At 45.3% G+C, this 25,152-nt stretch overlaps 1 protein-coding gene across 1 annotated transcript in view; it reads left to right on the top strand.

Annotated features, from left to right (window-relative positions):
* KCTD1 (potassium channel tetramerization domain containing 1) overlaps positions 1 to 25,152 on the top strand; it is an 80,506-nt gene that overhangs the window by 41,945 nt on the left and 13,409 nt on the right. The window contains exon 4 of the mRNA XM_054984859.1: positions 18,060 to 18,204. Coding sequence (XP_054840834.1) covers positions 18,060 to 18,204 — 145 coding nt within the window. The remainder of the gene's footprint in view (positions 1 to 18,059; positions 18,205 to 25,152) is intronic.

Here is a 25,152-nt window from a genome sequence, read left to right as displayed (position 1 = left end):
CAGTGTTAACCCTCTCCAGAAATCTGATTGGGAAATGAATGTTTCCCCCTTCTGCTGGTAGAAATTGGCCTTTGGATTCAATCAAGTATTTTGTGTTACGAGTGTATGTTGCATAGTCGTAGAAGTCAGGCATAATTGGTGTAATTTTCCAGATTTCCGTGTGTATCTTTCCTTTATAAATTAAACCCAGATTGGGTGTGGGGGGGAAATTGCAGGAAGGAGATGAAATATATTTCTTTTTTGCTGTCAATATATGTTGGATAGAGATAGTGAGGTTTCTTTGTTAGGTTTCTGCTTTTGAATTTATTAGCTATAGTTTGAGTGAATCCCCCTTAAAAAGGGCAGTCTGTATTAAAAAATTATTTAAAACTTTGTGTTAGGGAAATGAGTTGTTCATGCGAAGTCAGAGATTGTTCCCACTTTATTTATCAATATGTCCAATTCTCAACATGACCAAATCTGTGAATACTTAAACCCAGAGACAGGAGCTATGAGCAGACAAGACAGATCTTTTTACAATCCTGAGAAAAGCCCCAGGTTTGCAGAAAAAGCTGAAATATATAAAAAAATACATAGGGGTTAAGATCAGCAAAAATAGTAGCAGTACCTGTAGTTTTAAAAAAACGATACCCTCTGTGGCCCTTTATTGCCAGTTGAAGCCTTGATTTCTGTCAAGAAAAAGCAGGGGAGGGGCAAAGCCCTTTCCAGGACTGTTCTGGCTTTTGAGAGACAACTCATTGCGGCCAAGTAGGGTTGCCAAGTCTTCTTGGTAACTGGGGGTGGGTGGGGGGTAGAAATGGGCATGAACCAAAATACGAACCAAAGTTCGTGATGAACTGGGCCGGTTCATGGTTTGTGAACCAGCTGTTCATCAGAGCCCATTTCTGACGAACCACCACAAACTTCAGGCTGGTTCATTTGGTTCGATTTTTGGTTCATCACTGCAGACAGACTGGCACCAATCAGTTTCCTAGGCAACGGGATGGACTACCTGCAGACCTTCTGCTGGCCTGGAAGTGGCCTTCTGCTGGCGCAGAAGTGACGATTTGCTGACCTGGATGTGACATTTTCACAAACCAAACGAACCAGTTCGTGAACCAGGGCAGGTTTGTGAAAGTTCGTGGTTTGTGAAATGTGATGAACCTTGAACCACACGGTTCATTTTTTTTCCAGTTCGTGCCCATCTCTGGCGGGGGGGGGGGGCTGTACTTACTAGGTTTCTTCTTTTTCACATGCATGTGCTTCTCATTGGCACATGATGACTGTGGGAGTGCTGCTATGCTTTGTGCGGGGGATATTTTTTAAAATTCAGCCTGTTTGAGGAACAGCACAGGAACACTCCCATGGCCAGCATGATGACGTCTCTTCAGGAAATGATATTGCAGCACCCAGCTGGCCTGTTTGCCACCTCCTGTCGATTTCCAGTGATCTTTGGGCAGAGGTGCAAACTGCCGGGAGTTTGCCTGCCATACTAGGAACTCTAGGGCCAAATCCAACAGCAACCACCAACTTGATACCATCCAACTAGCGTGACTCACCGAAGTCTGGCTATTCTTCCACAGCAGCCACCCCATATACAGTGGTTACAATCACAGAGTAAGATCTGGGAGACCCAGGTTCAAATCCCCACTCTGCTGTGGAATCTTGCTGGATAATCTTGGGCCCATCACATGCTCTCAGCCTAACCTACCAGCTAACAGGGTTGCTAAGATAAAGTGAAAGAGAATTATGTAAGCTGCTTTAGGTCCACATTGTGGAGAAAGGGCAAGGTATAAATCTAGTAAATATAGCTGAAGATGGTGGGGAGCAAATAAAAGGTAGGATGGTGAGTGGAAGGAGAGAAGGAAGCAGGGAAAGGTGATGATATGGGGGCTGCCAGGAGAATAAAAAGAAAAAAATAGTGTTGGGAAAGGGATACATGGAAAAGTGAAGCGTCCTTACAGTGTTCCTCGCTGTACAATTGGGCCTGGCCTGGCAGCCAACACTGTGCAACTAGGTCAAAATTTTCAGAGGAAGATGCTTCCAGGGGTTAGAGAAGAAGATGGGGGGGGGGATAAAGGTATGCTGGGCTGGTGGGTGGGAAGGAGAAATGGAAGCGGGGGAAAGTGAGGATACAGGGTCATTCAGGGAAGGGAAAGAGATCCTCCCTCGATGTCCTTGTGGGTCTCCCACATGTCAGTATATCTAATTGTCAATGTGGCCAGATGTGTGGATACTTACATCTGGAGACAAGCCATGAACAGACAAGACATATATTTCTAGAAGCCTAGAAAAGCTTCAGCCAACTTCGATGAACTCAGAGGCTTGATGAGAGTCATTCCGTGGGGGAGTGTGCTGGAAGGGAAAGGAGCGAATGAAGGGTGGGCCCTTCTCAAACACGAGCTTTTGCAAGCTCAAGCCCTCACTATCCCAGCAAGACAGAAACATGGTAAGGGCTCCGAGAAACCGATGTGGATGTACAGAGAGCTCCAGAATAAGCTAAAGGAGAAAAAGGAAATGTTCAGGAAATAGAGAGAAGGACAGACCTCTAAAGAGGAGTATATGAGAGTTACTAGGTACTGCAGATCAGCCATCAGAGAGGCCAAAGCTCAGTACGAGCTGGGTCTGGCCAGGAGGGCTTGCTACAATAAGAAAATCTTCTACAGATATGTGAGAAGGTACACACACAAGGTAAAAGAGGCAATTGGGCTGCTGTTGGGAATAGATGGAGAAACTCTGACGCAGGACAGAGAAAAAGCAGACAGGCTTAATGACTTTTTTGCCTCTGTTTTCTCCCTGAAGAACTCAGGCACATCTAGAGATAGTAGAAAATGTGGCAGGACACCTGAGTGGCTAATTGACATTGACAGAGAGGTTGTGGAGAGGCATCTGGCTGCACTGGATGAATACAAATCCCCTGGGCCGGATGGGGTGCACCCAAGAGTGCTGAAAGAACTTTCTAGAGAACTTACAGAACCCCTGTCCATCATCTTCAAGGCCTCCTGGAAGACAGGGGATGTGCCACGAGATTGGAGAAGGGAAAAAACAACAACACCAGGGAACCAATTCACAATAGTTGTATATTCTGTATATCATATGAAAGTGCAAAAGTGCAGTAGTGCAATTGTACAGTTAATAAATTCACAATACAAAAATACACAATATGGTCATATTCAGTACACCTATCATTGAAAAGTCTTTGTCGTCCGTACAGTTCATTACAGTCATTTAAAGTGCCAAGTGTCTTATTTTGATGGAAAGCCGAAGGTGGAGAGTCATAGAGAGGTGTTGTATCATTCACAGTCCAATAATTTAAATTATTCAAAAAACGCCGACGAGGATGTGCAGGCAAGTACCATTAACCCGTTTCGTGAGTAAAAACTCACTTCATCCTGGGCATGAAAGAATTCGGACTGGACACACAATTATAGTCTGCTATTGCTACTTTTCTCTTTTTTACATAGAAGCCACGTGTAAATCAATTATAGTCTGCTACTGCTACTTTTCTCTTAGAAGCTTCTGTTCTCGAATGATTTTATCCCATGAAGTAAATTGAGAGGAGTAGCAAACACCCAAGAAGATAGAATTAAATTTCAACGAGACCTAAATACTCTGGAGAAGTGGGCAGCTGTAAATAGGATGCAATTCAACAAAGACAAGTGCACAGTATTACATCTGGGCCACAAAAATGGGAAGCACAAATACTGGATAGGGGATACGCTTCTGGGCAGTAGTATATGTGAAAGGGATCTTGGGGTAAGAGTGGACTGTAAACTAAATATGAGCAGTCAGTGTGATGCGGTGGCAAAAAAGGCTAATTCAATCTTGGGTTGTATCAAAAGGGCCATAGCGTCGAAATCGTAGGAGGTCATAGCCCCTCTCTATACTTCCTTGGTCAGGCCGCACCTGGAGTACTGTGTGCAGTTCTAGAGGCCTCACTTCAAAAAGGATGTGGACAAGATCGAGAGGGTGCAGAGGAGAGCGACAAGGATGATCAGGGGTCTGGAGACTGAGCCCTATGAGGAAAGGCTGAGGGGCTTGGGAATGTTTAGTTTGGAGAAGAGGAGGTTGAGGGGGGACATGATTGCTCTCTTTAAATATTTGAAAGGCTGTCATTTGGAGGAGGGCAAGGAGCAGCTGTTCCAGTTGGCAGCAAAGAGTAGGACCCGAAGCAATGGGCTTAAATTACATGCACAAAGGTACCAGCTGGATATTAGGAAAAACTTTTTCACGGTCAAGTAGTTCAAAAGTGGAATCAGTTGCCTAGGGAGGTGGTGAGCTCCCCCTCACTGGCAGTTTTCAAGAAGATGCTGGATGAATACTTGTCAGAGATGCCTTAGGCTGATCCTGCACTGGGCAGGGGGTTGGACTAGATGGTCTGTATGGCCCCTTCCAACTCTATGATTCTATGATTGCAGAAAAGTCTGAAATCTAAAACTAACAAAAAAAACCTCCTTGGGGTTTAACCCCCCCCCCCAAATAATAGACGCAGCACTTGTAGCTTTAAAACACAAATCCCCTCTGTGGCCATTGCTAGGCAACTACAACGCTGTTGCCAGTTAAAGCCTTGGTTTCTGTCAGTAAAAGTTGGTATGGGGGGAAGGGCTGTTTTGTCCTTTGTGGGAAACAGATTCATCTAAGTCAGGCCCTGCTACATGTTTGCATGGAAATTTCATATACAAATGATCTTAGAGTACAATTTGGCATTCCCACCCATGCGCAGAGCACGCTTAGGCTGGGGGCTGGGCTTTGCCCCCTCCTGATCAGAGGGAGAGGCAAAATTTTCTTCATCTTCGTTCTTCTGTGCCTCCACACATGGGGACTGCGCAAGCGCAGGCCAGCCGCTGAAAAATTCTTCATCGCTTCTATAGCTCCGAAGGGGCCGTTTGTCGCGCGCCTCAGCGACCGTTTCCCGCCCAAACGGTCACATGTCCTTCCAGCGACCAACGGCCCCTTCCCTCAGTTCTCTTCTTGCCGCCGCTTGAAGTGAACGTCTGCTTCGCAGCTCTGTGCTTGTTAGTGATTGATTGATTGATTATTTGGTATTGACTTCGGACTTCGGACTTGACTATTCTTCTTCTGACTGATTTGGATCTTGACTGGACTTGGTAAATATAACCTCGGACTGTTTTGACGACGCCTTTTTGCCTGACCCTATTATGGCTTCTAAGGCCTTATTTAAGCACTGCGTTCAGTGCTACACAAAAATGGCCCAAACCGATGGCCATGATCTGTGTCTGTTTTGCCTGGGGGAGACCCACAACGTTCCGGCTTGCAAGGTCTGCCAAAAGTTTACTCACAAGGCCCGGCAGGAGCATCAGGCGCGCTTGAACTCCTCGTTGTGGCAGAAGGTGATGTCTGAGGGTACTCCTTTGCCCTCCCCCAAGGCTGGCCCTAGCCCCTCTGCTGAAAGGCATTCCTGAGCGGGCTCAGTGGCATCCACGAAGTCGGCGTCGAAATCTCGGCCAACGAGTGCTGCGGCGTCGAGAGCGGCCTCTCCAGCGCAGGGGCTGGTTAAATCGACCCAAGACGCGGCGTTGGCGCGCTCGGATCAGAGGAAGGATTCGGGATCGGAGCCAAAGAGAGTGGATCCAAGGCCATCGGTGGAACCGACAACGGTTACGGCGCCGAGGCCCCAGCTCGCCGCCAGGAAGTCGACCCCCAGGAAGGTGTTGGGTCCAAGGCCGGAGTCCAGCAAGAGGCCAGCCGCCGAGAGGGCTTCGGTTCCGAGGGCCTCTTCGGCGCCTCCTTCCAAAAAGCCGAAGAAGGCCAAGCATTGGCACTCTCGTTCCCCACGTCGGGCTTCTATGGAGGAGGTGTTGGTGGTGGTTCCACGCATGCCTTCCCCCCACCTGAACTCGCCGGTCAGACCAGCTCCAGAGGAGGTGCCGGATCCGGGGGCCTTCATTGTAGTCTCCAGCGATCGTTCCCCCATCACGGATCCGAGCCCGTCGGTCCGCCGTCGGAGCCGACCTTTGCCAGGGCCAGCGATTCCTATATCTCTGACGTCCTCCGTTCAGAGCCGGCGCCGTTCGGAGGCGGGGAGCGTCGGTTCCAGGCACTCCCTGGAGTCTCGGCACCGACAAACCTCATACATCCCTCCGGCCTACCATTGCCAGTGGAAAGGGGCCCCTGCCGGTTGTGAGTACTCGGAGCTGAGACCATCCACCTCGAGACAGAGTTGGCTGCCTCCACCCTTCCATGGAGAGGAGTCGGTGCCTGCGTCTGATGAGGAGGAAGCTGAGGACATCTGTGATTACAGATCTGAGTCGTGGTCGGAGCCATCCCCAGACGACAATGTGGCGCCCAGTACCAGCTCCCCTTATGAGGACCTTCGGATCTATGCAGACCAGATGGCACGCATGGCGAAGGCGTTGGAGATGGATATTTCCTCGGCCACACCGCAGACTAAAGACAAGCTCCTGCGCCGGATCTACGGAGACAACCCTGCTACGGTGGGCTTCCCCATGCTGGAGGGTGTGGAAGAGATTGTGGAGAAGGTGTGGAAGGTGCCCTTGGATCAGCCAGCTACATCTAAACGTATCGAACAGATGTACAAGATCAAGCAGGGCACCTGGCAATCGTTGGTCAAGCACCCTCCACCCTCCTCATTGATTGCTGAAGAGATCCAGCCTCGTCGGTCGGGTCCCTCTTCTGTACCCCCGGACAAAGAGGGCAGGAAGATCGATGCCCTGGGCAGGCGACAATATTCCATCTCCTCGTTGGGCCTCCCGATAGCCAACTACCAGACCATCATGGCTGGCTATCAATTATACCTCTGGGAGAAGCTGGCATCCTACGTTGGTGATTTGCCTGCTGACAAGAAGGCGGTGGTGTCCCTGCTGCAGACAGAAGCCATCCGTCTCTCCAAGCAGCAGATGAATGCTGGGAGCCATGCTGCCGACACTGATGCACGTGGAATGGCTTCAGCTGTGGTCCTCAGGCGTCATTCTTAGCTCCGGTCGACGGCTTTCCCACAGGAAGTGAGGACAAGGATCGAGGGCCTGCCCTTTGAAGGGGATTCTTTGTTCTCTACAACGACCGATGAGGCGCTCAAGAAAAAGAAGGAAGACAGGCAGACGGCCTGGTCGTTGGGATTGACCTCGTCAGACAGGTCTGCATCCAGGCCACGGTATACTGCAAGGTACAATCCGTACCAATATCAAGGCAGATACCAGCAGCGGGCCTATTACCAGCAGTACCCTGCCTCCTCTCAGCGCCACTTCGCTCCTGCTCAGCAGCCCAGGAGGCGTAAACCCTTCAAGGCTCGCACGTCACAGCCCCCGGCCCAGCAGAAAGATCAGCAGGGACTTGGGAGGCAGTACTGACGGGATGATCCAGCCTCATCCTTGAACTTTTCTGATAGGCTGAAGCCTTTCCTCTTTGACTGGGAGTCAATAACATCTGACTCATGGGTCTTAACTGGAATTCTTGGAATTGCCTAGCTGTAGCTCACCCCTAACGGCTGTAAATAATACCATGGCAGAACTGGATGCAGAAATAGTATCGCTCCTGGCCAAGGGTGCTATAGAAGAGATGGCTTATGACGAATCGGAGAAGGGCTTCTTTTCTCGGTTCTTCTTGGTCCCCAAAAAGGATGGGGATTTATGCCCCGTTCTAGATTTAAGAGGCCTTAATGCCTTTCTAAGGGTGACTAAGTTCAAAATGGTCACACTGTCTGTTGTAATCTCCTTGTTAAAGAAAGGGGATTGGTTTGCTGTCCTTGATTTGAAGGACGCTTATTTCCATGTGGGAATACGGGAGGAGCACAGGAAATACCTGAGCTTCGTTTACAAGCGAAGGGTGTTCCGTTATAAGGTGCTTCCCTTCGGCCTGTCCACGGCGCCACGAGTGTTTACCAAGTGTGTGGCCCCTGTGGTGTCCTTTCTTAGGGAAGAGGGCTGTACCATTTTTCCCTACCTCGATGATTGGCTCATCGTGGCTGATTCGGAGGCTAAGCTTTTGCAAGATGTGGAATTAGTACTGAGCACTTGCAAACGTTTGGGCCTGCTAATAAATTTTGGTAAATCAAAACTGGTGCTCAGCCGTAAGGTCTCCTATATTGGTGCAATTTTAGACTCTGTAGAGGGTAAAGCACTGTTCTCCCTTGAGAGGGCTAAGTCCCTGAAGGGTCTGGTATCCATGTTTAAAAGGAACCGGTTCCAATCCGTCCGCACCATCCAATGTTTATTGGGTCATATGGCAGCAGCCACCTCTGTGGTCCCCTTTGCTAGACTGCGTATGCGCCCACTTCAGAATTGGTTCGTGCGGAGGTATGATGCTATGCGCCACCCTCTGTCTCTCAAGCTGTCCATACCTAGGGTTATTCTATCCTCCCTTGACTGGTGGCTGTCTGATGACAACTTATTTAGAGGGACCCTATTTGGTTACCAGCATCCTGAGGTTACAGTGACCACTGATGCGTCCCTAAGAGGATGGGGTGCTTACTGTGGTGCTGTATGTGTACAAGATGTTTGGACAGAAAGGGAAAGGAACCTGCACATTAATGTACTTGAATTAAGAGCTATTCATTTTGCACTTGTGTCCTTTACAGCACTTCTACAGAACCGTCAGGTGTTGGTGCAAACGGACAACACGACTGCCATGTATTACCTAAACCAGCAAGGGGGCACAGCATCTATGATTCTCTGCAGGGAGGCCACGCTTGTTTGGCACTGGGCGATCCAGAATGGTGTGATGCTTCGGGCTATACACGTAGCGGGATCAGACAATGTTCGGGCAGATGCCCTGAGCAGGGTGCACATGTTGGACCACGAGTGGGAATTGAACGCAGAGTACATTGGGCCGATCTTTCGGATGTGGGGCCAACCGAACATAGATATGTTCACGACTTCAGCAAACACCAAGGCCCAAATATTTTGTTCAAGGGCAGGGAGTGACCCCCTCTCTATTGGGGATGCCTTCCAGTTTACGTGGGCCCACAGGTTGCACTATATGTTTCCACCATTCCCACTAATACCAAGGGTGCTGTGCAAAATAGAAAACGACAATGCAGATTGCATTCTGGTGGCACCCTTCTGGCCGAGACAAGTATGGTTCCTCAAACTTTTACAAATGTCCAATCGGACATATGTGAGTCTGCCTCCCCGGCAGGATCTCCTGCGGAACGGGAGCCTGTTCCACCACGAACCCAGAAAGCTGCACCTGTCGGTCTGGCAGATCCAACCCCGCCTGTAGTGTTTTCAGAGCAGGTGAAAAAAGTCTTGCTGAATGCAAGGAAGCCGTCCACTAGACGGGCCTATGAGGCTAAGTGGCGTAAGTTTGAGGCTTGGGCACTTGCTAAGGAAGTGGTGCCTGCCAGTAGCCCCCTGGGGCTAATATTTGACTACTTATGTCAGTTGAGGGACCAAGGGTTAAGAGTTACCTCCCTTAAGGTCCATATTGCGGCTATTTCCGCTTTTCATGATCGGGTAGACGGTAGCACAGTGTTCTCACACTGTAAATCTCGTCAGTTCCTGAAGGGGATGTTTAATCTTTACCCGCCTGTGTCCCCTCCTGTGCCTCAATGGTCCCTATCCCTGGTGCTGTCGAGGCTGATGTTGCCTCCCTTTGAGCCATTAGCCACATGCCCCTTGGACTTGTTGTCCTACAAGGTGGCGTTTTTGGTGGCTATAACGTCTGCCCGGAGGGTTAGTGAGTTGTCAGCGCTTAGGGCTGACCCACCTTTCCTTCTATTCCATAGTAATAGAGTGGTCCTGCGGCCATGCCTTAAGTTCCTGCCCAAGGTAGTGTCTGCTTTTCACCTGTTGCAGGAAATTACGCTGCCTGCGTTTTTTCCGCAGCCATCTTCCAAAGGGGAGAAGGCCCTTCATACCTTAGATCTAAGGAGGGCCTTGGCTTTTTACTTGGATAGGACAAGGGACTTCCGTAGTAGTCCTCACTTGTTTGTCTGTTTTGGGGCCAAGGACAAGGGTCACAGGGCATCTTCACAGACTCTGTCGCGGTGGATTGTGTCGGCCATTAGTAGGGCCTATGCTCTGGCCGGGGTGGTTTGCCCACTGGAGGTCAAAGCCCATTCCACGTGTTCTCAGGCTGCCTCATCGGTGCTCATCAGGGGTGTGCCTCTGGTTAATATCTGTAAGGCAGCTACGTGGTCCTCTGCTGACACTTTTGTTAAGCATTATGCTATGGATGTCAATGCAGAGCAAGAGGTTTCTGTAGCCAAAGCTGTCCTCCACTCCCTGTTTTCCTGAAAGGATGCTGGAGGGTATTATTGTACTAATTGACAATGACAATTTGTGTATATTTGTATATATGTATATATTTATTGAACAAGATAAATGTTATTGAACGTACAAGATTTATTTATTTCTTGGTTCTTGTACTAGGACTGATGATACATAATAAAATTGAGTTGGATTTCACCCCACCTTCCTTATTGTGTGAAGCTTGGTACTCTCCCATGTGTAGAGGCACAGAAGAACGAAGATGAAAACAGGGTTAACATACCTGTAACTTATGTTCATCGAGTTCTTCTGTGCTGACACACATCCCTCCCTCCTGACCCGCTGTGAATTCCAATGCAGAATAACATCAGGTATGATAACAATAATGAGAATGGTGATTTGAAAGGTTATGCCTATGATAGCGGCGGCAAGGGAGAACTGAGGGAAGGGGCCGTTGGTCGCTGGAAGGACATGTGACCGTTTGGGCGGGAAACGGTCGCTGAGGCACGCGACAAACGGCCCCTTCGGAGCTATAGAAGCGATGAAGAATTTTCCGGCGGCTGGCCTGCGCCTGCGCAGTCCCCATGTGTGTCAGCACAGAAGAACTCGATGAACATAAGTTACAGGTATGTTAACCCTGTTTTTCCTGGCATCCTGGCCTTCTAGGAAGGCAGAGTCAGGCTTTGGATAGGATGGCTCGGCCCCTTGGAGCCTTGCAGTCGGCTCAGCTTGCTTGGCTCACTCACTGCAGCCTATAGCAATGCAGGATTAGCTGGTTGCCAGGGCCAGGTAGGAATTTTTTCACTTTTTCCCAAATTGGCTCTTGGGAATGGGTGTTTCTCACCTACTTTGTATTGCTTCTGGGTTGTGGTAATTGGCAAAGGTGGAGCTGAACTGGTCACTGGCAGGTTAGATTGGGTAGACTGAGCGGGCTGGTGAGCACCCATTGGTGTAAAATTGGGGTCTGTCAGAAATCGACTGCCATGCTTTAAGACTGCCAGCTGAGAGGGCAGACTGTCTGTGGGACCACCTGTACAAGTCCTGCCCTCAAGGTCCTAGGAGTTTTAAGGGGGTCACCTGGCCTGACTAGGGTACAGCCATGCGTATGGATGTCTTGCACCTGAGGCGGTGGGTGACTCCCCCGGACAGGTTGAAGAGGAGGTCCAAGGTGACCACTTAGACCAGACCTGTACCACTAGTGATGCCCTTGCTGTAGCTTTGGTTACAGTTATCTTGTGTTAATTAATAAAGTGGCCCTTTAGTACCCAAGCCTTGTGTATGTCTCTTCATTCTGGATTGGGGGGGGGCAAGCAAAATTGGTATAAAGGTTTCTACTTTCTTCCCATGTTCCATAAATTCATTATATTTGATCATATGTGAACAAGGTTTGAAGGGGGAGGTGTCCATTTTTAGAAAATCTTGGCGGCTGATAGGTTTCTAGGAGATAAATGCAACTAAGTTCATTTTGAAATATTTCCTAACATTTATTTATTTATTCATGTATTTATTGGCCATCTTCAAAGACAGCCTTCCCAACATAAATCTTTGATCTTGTTAAATCTGTGAGCAGCCATTTGCCTCTTGGGCTGTATTTGGAGTCTAGCATAGCTGCTTTCTGCCTTTGGCCACAGTAAGTCTGACAAAAATTATCAGTTTCATTGTTCCATTACTTCAAAGTTAAAAGCAGATATTAAACCAAGTCAGAAAGATGTGAGACATTGACTTCCTGAGTAGAAGGATGGGGTGCAGAAAGAGGTAGAATGCAGGAAGGAGGCATCGGCACTTCCTTTAAGGTACCTGATCCTATCACTGAGAGAGGGATGAGTAAAAATAGTGAGTAGAATTGGAAAGAAATAGTAGATAACACCAGGTCACTGAAGCTAACATAAAAGTAAGAGCCTTTTGCATATGGAAAAATATTTGTAAGAATCCTCTTTTGACTCAAAGTTAATGGTGGATAATTCCCTTTTGCTTGCTTTGTCAGGCTGAGTTGTACGCTTAAGAGCCAGTTTGGTGTAGTGGTTAAGAGTGCAGGACTCTAATCTGGAGAGCTGGGTTTGATTCCCCAGTCCTCCACTTGAAGCCAGCTGGGTGACCTTGGGCTAGTCACAGTTCTCTGGAGCTCTCTCAGCCCCACCCACCTCACAGGGTGTTTTGTTGTGGGTATAATAGTAACATACTTCGTAAACCGCTCTGAGAGGGCATTAAGTTGTCCTGAAGGGTGGTATATAAATTGAATGCTGTTGTTGTTGCTATTAACAGCAAAGAGAACCACAAATCCATTGAAGTTGGTGTTATCCACAAAACTGTGATACTATTGAGTTGAATGGTTTTTGCCTTCCAAATTTTAGAGGTCAGTTCCGTGGACTGACAGCCTGTGTGTAATTTGAAGGAAGTTTGGTTGATTTCAGTGGACTTAGACTGGAGAAACTGGACTCTACATTGTGAAGCACTAAACTAATGTATCCAAACTGAAGTGCTGCTCATGGAACAGCACATTTCTTTCTCAACCTTCCATTATACCCCTAAAATGCTGAGGGTCAGGGGACCCCAAAAACAATGCTGGGGTAATGTGTAGTAGTAGGGGGTGAATCAGCAGAAAAACCACTTTTTAACCCTGGTGGAACTGTCCTGCCATTGGTGGAAAACAAGATTTAAATCCCACCCGTTACTGAATGTCATCTGAGGATGCCCACCACCGGCACCTCAGACTTGGCACTGCCCCCCAGGGAGACACAGAACCCCCCCTGCAGCTACCGAGAGGAACATACTGATGGCATCAGCAGCTGCCAGGGGTGTCCCCATCCAACAGCCTTGGGATATCGTCTCTCGCCCCAGCCACCCTCTGGCTGCCCTGACTCAAGAGCACATGAGGAAACTACTCCACAACCGGGACGAGCTGTCCCTGCCCAACCTGGTCTTGCCTCAGCACTCAGGGGCATGACCGTCTAGGCAGCGAGCCCTAGTGGCACTGAGGCCTCCAGCAGCCTTGCTGCCAAGGCACGCAGCCTGCACCTGTACCAGGCGGGCAGAGCCAGTGTGCCTCAGGTGTGCTGCCCCAATGCGATTGGAGAGTGCTGCCAAGCCGCCTCTTGTTGCCTGCCAGCCAGGCCAAGGGCCCATGGTCCAAAGCACCCCTCCCCCAGGGAAGCCATGCAGCTTCTCAGCGAGGTGGGGTAAGCTTTGGGTATTTTGCCGGCAACCACTAGCAGGCCAGAGACGGGTGGACCGATGCCTAGGCTCCGCTTTTGACAGACTAGGTTCCAACCATTAGCCATAGGATTAGCCTAGGGGGTGGGGATTGGGGGGTGCTGGGGGTGAGGGAAGGGATAAAAAGAGGGCTCTGAATGCAGACTGGGGATAAGGAGAGGGGAGAGAGCGAGCTGGTGAGCAGGTGAGCGAGCGAGCAGGTATCCAAGGCTAATCCCAGGGTTGAAGGTGAAGTGAACCTACCCCCACACTCCTGTATCTGAGGCATGCCCTTGGGGATCTGTGAGACGGAACAGCAGACAGCCCGAAGCCAGTCTCTGTACATCCGAAGGGCTTACGCAGTGATGGTATGAACTGAAAAAGTGGAGTTTAAGATGTAAAGAACAGCTGTATGAAGTTCTTTCCCCCAATATATTTTTATTAGTTTTCATTACAACTTAAACTAATAACAGATTACTCAAGATTTTACATACTTAATACATGTAAACAGGGCTTTTTTTCAGCTGGAACGTGGTGGAACGGAGTTTCAGCACCTCTTGAAAATGGTCACATGGCTGTGGCCCCGCCCCCTGATCTCCAGACACAGGGGCATTTAGATTGCCCTCTGTGCAATCTAAACTCCCCTCTGTCTGGAGATCAGGGGGCGGGGCCACAGCCATGTGACTATTTTTGCTGAGGGCAACTTACACTTTAAAAAACTCCCCCTTGTTCCAGCTGACCCGAAGTGATGTCATTGTGTGGTTCTGGGAGCGTGCGTGCACTTTGTTCACACGCATGTGGTACCAGGGGCACTACCTCCCACCAAGAGTTGCCCCCTGTGCCGGTAATCCACCGAGTTCCACCACCTCTTTTCCCAGAAAAAAGGCCCTGCATGTAAATACCATACATTTCAGTCCATCTCTTCTATACAATCATAGTTATATATTCCTTTCACTGCTATCCTCCTATTATTGCTGTAGGTCTACTTTGTTTAGTTCTAATACTCATTTTCCTTTCTCATTCTATCAGTTTGTGTCCTGCTAAATCATATTTAAGTTCTTATTTTGTATTTTCGTTCCATCTATCTATAGAGCATAGTCCATCATCATTTCCAGTTATGTCTATTTTATTTTCCCTTTTATTTATTCTGTTAGTGTATCCAGTTCTGTCAATATATTTTATCAGTTTTAATTCCAGCTTAATCTTGTACATGGCCGATCAAATCTTACATAGTTAATACATATTTATTCATTTTAATTCCAGCTTAATCTAGCATCTGATCGATCAGATCTTACATAATTAACATATTTATGCAGTATATTTCAGTCCATCTTTACCATTCAGTCACCTTTCATTACTATCAACCTATTGTTACTATAAGCCTACTTTATTTAGTTCTAGTACTTCTTTCCTTTTCTTGTTATTTTGGTTCCTATCTTAGTTAAATATATTTAAATTCTTATTTTATATTTCCATTCAATCCATCTGTCGAGTGGGGTGAAGTGGGGTCCACCTTCATTTCCAATCGTGTCTATTTTTCCTTTTTAAGTAATTGCATCATCATCCAATAATGAGGAGAGGACGTAATAGTCTCTTCTTTTCTGCTTCGTACTCCAGGGTGTCTCCTTGAATATCTTCACCTCATTCCCTTTTCTATTTGCAATTTTATCTCTCATTTCCCTTGATGTTATTTCTCTTATCCTTCTCTTTGTAAATCTCACATGTACCCCTCTTGGCAGTTTAATCTTCCTTTGAGAGTTTGGATTCACTCTGTAGGGAATGTCTGTTTCTTTTGGAAGTTCTCCATTTCCCCTTTTCAATATTGGTGCAGTCACCTCAAACGGTATCTCTCTCAGTACTCCCTCTTTATTTCCAGTTATATTTTGTTTCATTATGACTTCTTCTAAAGTTCTCTGTCTAATCTCCACCTTTTCCACCTTTTGATTTATTGTATCCATTCTTTCATCTACTTTGGGGATTCAACATGCCAAATCGGGCTTATCTTGCTTGTTTTCTTTCAGTTGTTCCTGGGATTCATCCACTTTTCCGTTTAGCTCTTTAATTTGTTCCGATACTTGTGCAATACTATTTTGCACCTGTGCTATATTTACTGCAAACATCGGTTGTAAGTTTTGTTGAAGATCTTTTAAGGCTTCTTGTATCAGCATTGTCCCTATAGATTTTGATTGCCCTGGAAAAAGGTTTTGGTTTTGTAATTTTACTCATTTTGAAGATTCTAGTGGTATATATTATTGTTGTTAACCCTTTAAGTTTTGTCTGTACAGCTAATGTACCCTCCTTATTTTTATATGTTCTTGTTGTATTACCTTGTCAAGCCTATCACACCTAAGCAATAATTTATATCATATTAACATTAATAACACCACAGTATCACCCAATTTGGAGGAAACTTATGGAGAGAAATACACAGTTTAGTCTAAACACTTACGCTATATAGAAATTATAAGCCAACTCTTTTCTTGTTTAACACAGTTTGACACAGGTAAACAGATTTAATTACCCAAACTCTCAGACCCCCCCCTTTCTTTCACCCTTTTTTCTTTCGAATGTGAGAGGAACATCAGCCACTTCTTCCCTTTTTAATCCAGTTGGCAGTTTCTGTCTTTGCTTAACTCCAAAGTGGGGAGAAACTTTCCCCAAACTCTTTCTCCAATCTGCCTCGTATACTCAGTTTATCCTCAGCCACTTTCGTTTTCAGCTCTCGGCCAAGTCTGTCCTGTCGCTTCACGCCGTAAGTACTGTCCTCCGCTCCCTTCCCCTTCCTTTATGTCTTTGATGAACTTTATATCTTAGTGAACTTTATTTTCTTTACTCAGCAGGAATTTTCCTTTTGCCTCCATAGCTTTGTAATTCCAAGCAGGTTGTTACTCTTCCTCTTTGCAAGCCTCTCCCATGCTTGAGACTCCCATCAGAAGCTGTTTCTTTGGGGGGGTGGGAATCCACCACACCATCCTTCTCTTTAATCCTTTCCGAAGGGCCGAGTCTTTATTTCCTTTCTATTGTCATGCACGGCTCTCTTTTATTTCGTAAACTTACAGCTTGTGTCTCACTGACCTCTCTTGTTTATAAGAAGATCACTCTTTGTAATCTGTCCGTCCCGGTACTCGCAGCTTGTTACCTGTAAAATGGCATCCACAGCGATCTGTGCTGTGAGGCAAACTCACAGAATTCGAACTCCAATGCCTGGAGTGAATCCTCGGTTAAGCCTCTTGCATTAGAGACCCCTCTCCATGGGGTCTCCCCAGAACTCAGGAATCCGAAGTCCCCAGACCACTGGGTTTCAGCTCTCCTTTGGAGACAAGCTCCTCAGAGCCGCCGACCTCGCTGCGCCGTAGCCTAGTTGTATGAAGTTTTAATGGTACAATCCCAGTAGAGCTGCTTCAGTTTGTTTTGTTGTTCAACTAACATTAAATACATTGTTAAACAGCTGAAGCAGGTCAGTAGCTTAATGAATACAGAAAGTAGTATGAATAATAAATATAGTAAAATAAGAGATTAATTGCTGTGTAGTATCTCCAGTACCGACTTCAAATCCCTACTAATTCAGCAACCTTGCTGGGGGTGGGGGGGTTGGACAAGGCATTAATTCTCAGCCTAACCTTTTATCATGGTTTATTTGCAGCTGAAATGAGAAAAATTCTGTAGACACTGAATGGAATCCTTGGAGTGAGGAAGGGAGTATATGTGACAATGCACAAATAAAATTCATATTAATGATTATTTCTTCTCTTTCTGTTAAGTGTAGTGGCCCAAAAGATAAGTCTAACCCTGTATTATAATTAAACTAGTATTTAAAATTCAATAGAAAAGTAACTTTTTGTCCATTCTGTTTATATGTAAATTGTTTTAGTTGAATTTAAAGTAAAAGACCATTGTGCATATATTAAAAGACCATTGCAGCTATATTAACTGATAGTTTTATCATGTTTGATTTTAGAGTGTTTATTCAATTTTTAATAGTTAAAATTATATTTTAAGAGAAAGGCATGTTTATTGCCAGTCTACGAACTGTAATGGTTACTATGCTATTTTCTTTCAGATAGAAGCATTATCATTTTAAAGCATGATTCCATTCTTAGAACAATTTTTATTTCTTGAATCTTTTTCCCTCCATGGGAGAAGTGAGAGTGGGAGAGAAGGAGCACAACCTCAGGAATTGAAACTTAACGTATTCAGAGTGTAAGAACTGAACACAAATTATTACCAGATCTCCCATACTTGGATTACTTTGGTTCAGAGGCAAAGTCTGCAAAAATCTCAGCCCTGAGGGTTTATGTTGCAAGATGTTCTAAACAAGTTAACATTCTCTGCATGGATGGGAGTACTTAAAAAGGATAGACTTTCATCCAGAAGCACTTAAAAGCATGTTTGAAGAAACTCTTGAAATGGAGATATATCTTGAAATGATCTTCTCATACCATATTGCTTTGTTCTCACCACAGTCCTGGTATTTTTATCCAGCATTGAACCTTTTAAAAGGTCTATTTCCACTGTGGTATGCTTCATTATAATAATATTGTTTTCTTCTACTGCATTTTATCAATACTGAACTTCATTTGGTTTGTAACTGTGGAATTGAGGAATTTGGGTGACCCTGGACAGTGACGAGGAGCAGCCATTACACTTCCCTCCTGTTAGAAAACTGCAAGTTGATATTGGTGTTGACTTCTCTTTCATTTTCAGAATTGGGCGGCTTTTTGATGGTACAGAGCCAATTGTTTTGGACAGTCTAAAGCAGCACTACTTCATCGACAGAGATGGCCAAATGTTTAGATATATTTTGAACTTTCTGCGAACATCAAAACTTCTTATACCTGATGATTTCAAGGTGAAACTTTATGCATTCTAATAACATTTTAAATGTTTACTGAAGAGGCAATTTGGGTAATGAAAACTAGCAAGCTGTGTTTGTTGGCTGTACTGATGGATGCCAGAGATGGGTTCAGAATTTGCCAAAGTAAAATTTACTTTGCATCAGCTATTGTCAAATGTTAAATATCATTGCATGTCAAATACCAAATACTGCAGAATATCATTTGCCCAATATCAAAAATTGAGGTCAAATATGATTATTTTATTTATTTTTAAATGTTTGTATGCCATCTTTCTACCCAAATAGGGACCCCAAGGCAGCAAATATTAAAATATTTTAAAAATTTAAAACAACACTTTTAAAAGTATAAAACAAATCAGTAAAAACTCATACAACACAAAGAACAGGGAGGAGGAACATTAACAGTTATTGGGGGTGCGCCCCAAAACTTGCTGGTGTAAAGCAGCAGTAGAATGGGGCAGATGAAATTCCCTGGGGAGGGAGTTCTAAAGGTTTGGTGCCATGATGAAAGCCCCTTCTTGAGTTACCACCAGTCTAGCCTCAGATGATGGGGGCACCCAAAGCAGGACCTCCAAAGATGACCATAGTGAACAGGTTGATCCATATGGGAGAAGGTAGTCCTTAAGGTATGCCATATAGGGCTTTAAAGGTCAATACCAACACCTTTAATGGGGCCTGGAAGAAAATTGGGAGTCAATATAGATGGAACAAGACTGGAGTGATATGGTACCTCCAACCCACTCCAGTCAGCTTTCTGGCCACAGCATTCTGTACAAACAGTAGCTTCTAGACAATCTTCAAGGGTAGCCTGACGTAGAAACCATTTTAGTAATCTAATCAAGATGTTGCTAGGGCATGCACCACAGTGACAACATCTTTACTGCCTAGGAAGGGCTGCAGCTGGTTCATTTGACAAAGCTGTTGAAAGGCACAGCTGGCAACTGCTGCCACTTGTTTATGCAACAAGAAACCAGCAGCACCCCCCAAGCTACGAATCTGCTCCTTTAGGGGGGTGCAACCCCATCTAGAAGAAGAGAGAACTCATTTCATGGCTCAGGCCTCCCCATCCCCCAGTAACACCTCTGTCTTGTCAAGATTAAATTTTAGCTTGTTAGCCCTCAGTTACTCCAAAACTGCCTCCAGGAACTTGTTCACAGTTTTCGCAGCTTCTATCTGCTGGTAGTACAAGATAGAGCTGAGTGTCATCCACATATTGGTGGCAACTCAGCACAAATCTGCGGACGACCTCTCCCAGTGGCTTTACATAGATTATGAAAAGTATGAGGGAAAAGATGGAACCTTGAGGTATCCTGTAGGCCAGAGGCCAAGAGTGGAGCAGCAGCCCCCCAGCACCATACTCTGAAACATACCCTTAAAGTAGAACTGGAACCACTACAAAACACAGCCTCCCAATCTCCAACTCCAAAAGGCAGTCCAGAAGGATATAAAAAATGATGGTATAAAAAGCCACTATGAGGTCCAGGAGAATTAACAGGGTCACACTCCCTCTATCCATCTCCTGGCACATGTCATCTACCAGGAATACCAAGGCTGTTTCAGTCCCATAACCAGGCCTGAAAACAGATTGGAATGGATCCAAACAATCCACTTTATTCAGGAATAATGGTTTGTTAAACAGTAAGCATGGATACATCAATCTTTTAAAAGTGTGGAAAAAACAGAATACATACATACATTTTTGCCTAAATGTCATACTTCTTCATTATTATGAATGTTCTCTATTTAAACAGCTACCTTCTTTTGATAGTGCTTTCCTGCTTGTTAGGACTTCTGTCCTATTTTATTCTTTCTCTGGTATTGAAGTAATGCTTTGAAATCCATCAAAACCAATCTTTTCATATTCTTTGTTGATCTACACCTTCGTGTGATGTGCCCTAGCATGGTATTTGTTAGTATTCAGATGGGATTTGTTTTTATTCATATGGGATAGAGGTGGAACCATGAAAGAAGTGAAGAATTTCAAGATATTGTGTAATTGTTTTATTCCTGTTGCTTAAGGGCTATATTTTCAAGAAAGGGTTTATGTGAGCACTTCTAAAGACCCAGCCCAGGGGTATTTGAAACATCTGGACTTACTTACCTACACAGTAGGGAAACCTAAATGTGTTTCACTGATGAAATGTGCTCAAAGTCAGTTCATAGAGCTAAACTACAGTCTTAACAAAACTCTGTAGTACCAACTTGCCCTTCACAAGCATTCTTAGAGTAGACTGTTGTAAATGGCACTTTGTTTCTAAAAATATGTTATAAGCACATATGTCCTCTTGAGACTCAGCACCTGGTTCTCTGTTGCCCCTAATGGTTTTCTTTCCTGAAGGAAAGTCATATATTTTTTTAAAGTCTTCCTCTGTGTTTAGTCATTCAGTTTCGGTTTTGATGCAGGTAAAATAAATGGAAACCTATGTCTTTGGTTTGTGGTAATATTGATCTACACAATAATATTAAATTTGGAAGACACCTTTAGTGTTCTGTAATAGCCAGAACTATTGAGACAAAAGATATCCTTGGTATTTGATCATCCAGCCAGCTCTTGGAAAAAGTCCAGAGAATTACATTTTGCAAAGTTTTCTAAGCAGCATAGCCCATATCCACTCTGTTTTTAGTAGTTAGAGGCATTTGTCTGTTTTTATGAGAACGGCATTTTTTCCCACCACCACCTTCCTCTTGCTTCCGTTTTCTGTTCCCTTATATCATACATATTGTGTGGTATCAAAGGTAGTTTTCTGGAAGGAGGACACGATTCTTTTTCCCGTTTACCTCTTTCATTGCAGACCCCCAAGATGCCCCTCGCACTGTTCTTGAGGGCCCTCTATGCCCCAAGAAGCGCAGTTTAGGCAGCACAATGGGCTGCATTGCGGGGGCGGGGGGAGCAGGAAAGTTCCAACAGATGTGACTTCTGTTGGGGGAAAATTACTTTTGGATCCAACCATATTTATTTATTTAGACAGTTTCTGGGCCACTTTTCCAGGCATCCCGTTTGAGGGAGTTTACAAACATAATAAAAACAAAAACAGCATAAAAGTTGTAACTATTAAAAACCAAGCAAAGCATAAAACAGCCTAAAACATATAGTAACATAAAATTAATATAAAATACTACACAGGCTAGAAGTAGACTGTAATTTAAACCCTTTTTCTTCTGGCTGTGTTTGATTTCTTTCTAGTTTGCTATTATCTTCATTAAATGTAAACCTGATCTCTTCTACAGCTCATTAATGTAATAATACTTGTATCCCGTCCTTTCTTCAACACATTCAGAATAGCATGCACGGAATCCTCATGTATGTTAGGGCTATAAGATGGCAATTCACTCAAGATCATCCAGTTTGCTCCATGGGCGGGTAAGGCATTGAAGCCAATTCTTCATTGTCTGTCTTTGTGCAGTCTCACATGGGACTGTGCATGTGCAGGCCTGCCAATCAGTGAGGTTTTCAAGCTAAAATCCACTAGGAGGCGCACGTCTTTCCAGTGTGCATATGTAGTTTCCTGCTGAATATGTAACTAGGAGATGGCGCCCCCTTACTCTCAGTTCCTTCTTTGCCAACAACCAAGGAGGTTCTTGCTATTGCTCTGCTTTTCGACCTATGACGTGAACATAAGAACAGGAGAAGTGAGAAAAATGGCTGAAAAAGCCTTATTTAAATGACGCATTACATGTCTCACAAAAATGACTAAAATGGATGGGCACTCCATTTGTCTAGAATGCCTGGGGGAGGGGCACAATGTTCAGGCCTGTGAACATTGCTGCAAGTTTATCTTGAAGGCCAGAGCCAAGAGAACCACAAGGCTTAAAGCGCTCCTCTGAGAAAAGGATACAAGAGCCTCGGATGTTCCCAAGATTACGTTTCACTCTTCAGCTGGAAGTGGGGATCGGTCTGTGGTGCCAACTCAGACATCGACGTTGAGAGCCAAATCCCCTGCTTGGATCCAGTGCTCCCCAACTCAGTCAGTCACATCAGATCCAACAGTTTTGGATCCTACGGCTCAGAGTTGACAGTGACAGCAGACACTAGAGACTCAGAGACTCACGGAGGTCTCTCGGATCCAACGGGCACCATCAGTATTGCCATCAAGATCAGAACCAGCTTCAGCACCGAAACAAAACAAAACACAACGAAACAAAAGAAAAGGCATATGGAACCAAGTGAGATCATCATGATTGTTGTTGTAGGTTTTCCGGGCTGTATTCCCGGTGACATTGAGAGATCTCTGTCTTTTGGTGCTACACCTCTGAAGATGCCAGCCACAGCTGCTGGCGAAACGTCAGGAACTACAATGCCAAGACCACGGCAATGCAGCCCGGAAAACCCACAACAACCATCGTTCTCCGGCCGTGAAAGCCTTCGACAATACATCATCATGATTGATAGACCTCAAACACCGTCATTTCACTCAAGGTCCTCCTCCTCCTCCTCCTTGGCTGAGAAGGGAGAAATAGAGGAAGGGATTCCACCAGAGATGCTTTGGATGAAAGATCATGATGACAAGCAATCTTGTTGCTCTCATAAGTGTCAGACCTGGCCACAGTGCAATCCACTTTGAGGATATGGACTCAAATTGGGTGAGCCTTACTGGACCCACTCCATAACATCTGCTTTTGAGTGCTGTGACCAACCAAGGGGATCTAGAATGCAATATAAGATCCCAAGATCTTCTATGTCTTACCAGCTCTCTGAGCCTGACCAACAAGAAAGGAACCCCAGTCCTACATCCGACCCCTCGCCTGATGAGGCCATGATGGGAGCAAGACAGGTCTCTTCAACAGAGTATTACAGTTTGTATGTGGAACAGATAATCAGAATGGCATGGTCTCTTGATATAGAAATATCAGCAGTGGTCCCAAAGCCCAAGGGCAATATCTTGCAACACCAATATTCAGGGATCCCAGCCAATGTAGCTTTCCCTGTTATTGAGAGTTTCATTGAATTCATTAACTCAGTCTGTGAGAAACCAGCATCAGCCCAAGCAACCTCCAAGAAATCTGAAGGGCATTACAAAACTAGGGAAGATGTTTGCTCATTTTTATTTATGCACCCACTGCTGTCGTCATTGGTGACAGAAGAAATGTAAACGAGACCGTTACAGGGCTCCCACGCTGTTCCTTCAGATAAGGAAAGCAGAAAATTGGACACCCTTGACAGAAAGCTGTATTCCTCATCCTCACTGAATAGCAAAATAGCCAATTATATGGCTATCATGGAGGCCTACCACCAAGTATTCTTATGGAATCACATGACTACGTTTATTGAGAAGCTACCTGACGACCAAAAGACTCTAGCTAAGGTGATCTTAGAGGAAGCTCTGAAGTTATCCAAGCAACAAATCAATGCAAAATGGAACACGGTCTATGCCTCAGCAAGAGCTCTAACTTTGGTTATAGTGCTCAGGAGCAGGGGGTTTTTTTCAGCTGGAACGCGGTGGATCGGAGTTCCAGAACCACTTAAAAATGGTCACATGGCTGGTGGCCCTGCCCCCTGATCTCCAGGCAATCTAAACTCCCCTCTGTCTGGAGATCAGGGGGTGGGGCCACCAGCCATGTGACCATTTTCTCCTAGGGCAACCCACTGAGGTCCACCACCTCTTTTCCCAGAAAAAAAGTCCTGCTCAGGAGACATGCCTGGTTACACACAATGGCACTGCCACTCGAAACCAGGACCTGTCATTTGAGGGACAAACGTTATTTTCCTCCAAGACTTTCTTTTTCAGAAAAGAAAGGACAGCCCAACGTTACCAGTACTGTCCTCAGCAGTCCTGTAAGAACAAGCCTTACTGACACCAGCCATATCAACCGTATCCTCAGTACTCTCAGTAAAGACAGTCCCAATCACAACAGTGGCAAAACCAACGTAGACGGTCTACCAACAGACCTCGTCAAGGGCAATAAGCATCATTGGGCAAAGAGTCTCAAGGCCAACAGAAGCAGTTCTGACTAGACAATGAACAGTCAGTCATTTTGGGGGACAGGTTGGCCAAATATTATGCAGCTTGGGCAGATATTACTTTAGATGCAAGGTTCAATATAAAGTTGAGTTTTCCTGTTACCAAACTAAGAGTCTTCCTGATTTTTCACAATATACTTTTTCTGACAAATTACAAACAGAATTGTCAGAATTACAAAAGAAAGGGGCCATACAGGAAGGAAGTACCTACCTGTGAGTCACATTGGGGTTTCTACTCCAGAATGTCCCTGGTGTACAAAAAAGATGGAGGTGTTAGACCCATACTGGACCTCAGGGGTCTAAATATGTTTATCCACATTTGGAAATTTAGAATGGTAACACTTAATATGGTGTTACAACTGATTCCACACAATGCCTAGTTTGCCGTTTTAGATTTGAAAGACGCATATTTTCTCATCTCTATATACTCATCCAACAGAAAATTTTTGAGGTTTATCTGCAATGGTAAAAATTTTCAATACCAGGTACTACCCTTTGGCCTATCCATGGCCCCAGGGGTCTTTACAAAATGTATGGCCATAGTGGTAGTATATTTGAGGAAAGAGGGATGTTATATTTACCCCTATCTAGATGATTGGCTCATCTCAGCCTCAGCTCAGGCAAGATGTTAGAAAGACATGTGGGCTTAGTAGTTGACGCTTGCAGGAAATTAGGATTAGTAGTACACTTTTAAAAATCTGCACTTATACCCTCTCAAAAGGCACAATTCATAGGAGCAGCTCTGGATAATATTGCTAATGAGGGCTTCTTACCTCAAGAAAGAGCAAATAGAATTATGAACCGGGTAAAAAAGGTCACACGCTGCAGATTTCAAACAGCCTTGACCATCCAGACTCTGTTAGGACTCATGGCCAATACTACAGTGGTCATACCAATGGCCAGATTACATATGCACAAGCTACAACTGTGGTTTTTATCTGTCCATGATTTTGAAACACAGGGACAGGATAAGAATACACAAT

This window comes from Eublepharis macularius, chromosome 7 (genome assembly GCF_028583425.1).
Source record: "Eublepharis macularius isolate TG4126 chromosome 7, MPM_Emac_v1.0, whole genome shotgun sequence".
Lineage (NCBI taxonomy): Eukaryota > Metazoa > Chordata > Lepidosauria > Squamata > Eublepharidae > Eublepharis > Eublepharis macularius.
Note: the sequence above shows the minus strand (reverse complement) of the source record. Positions and strands in the feature narration are given on the sequence as shown.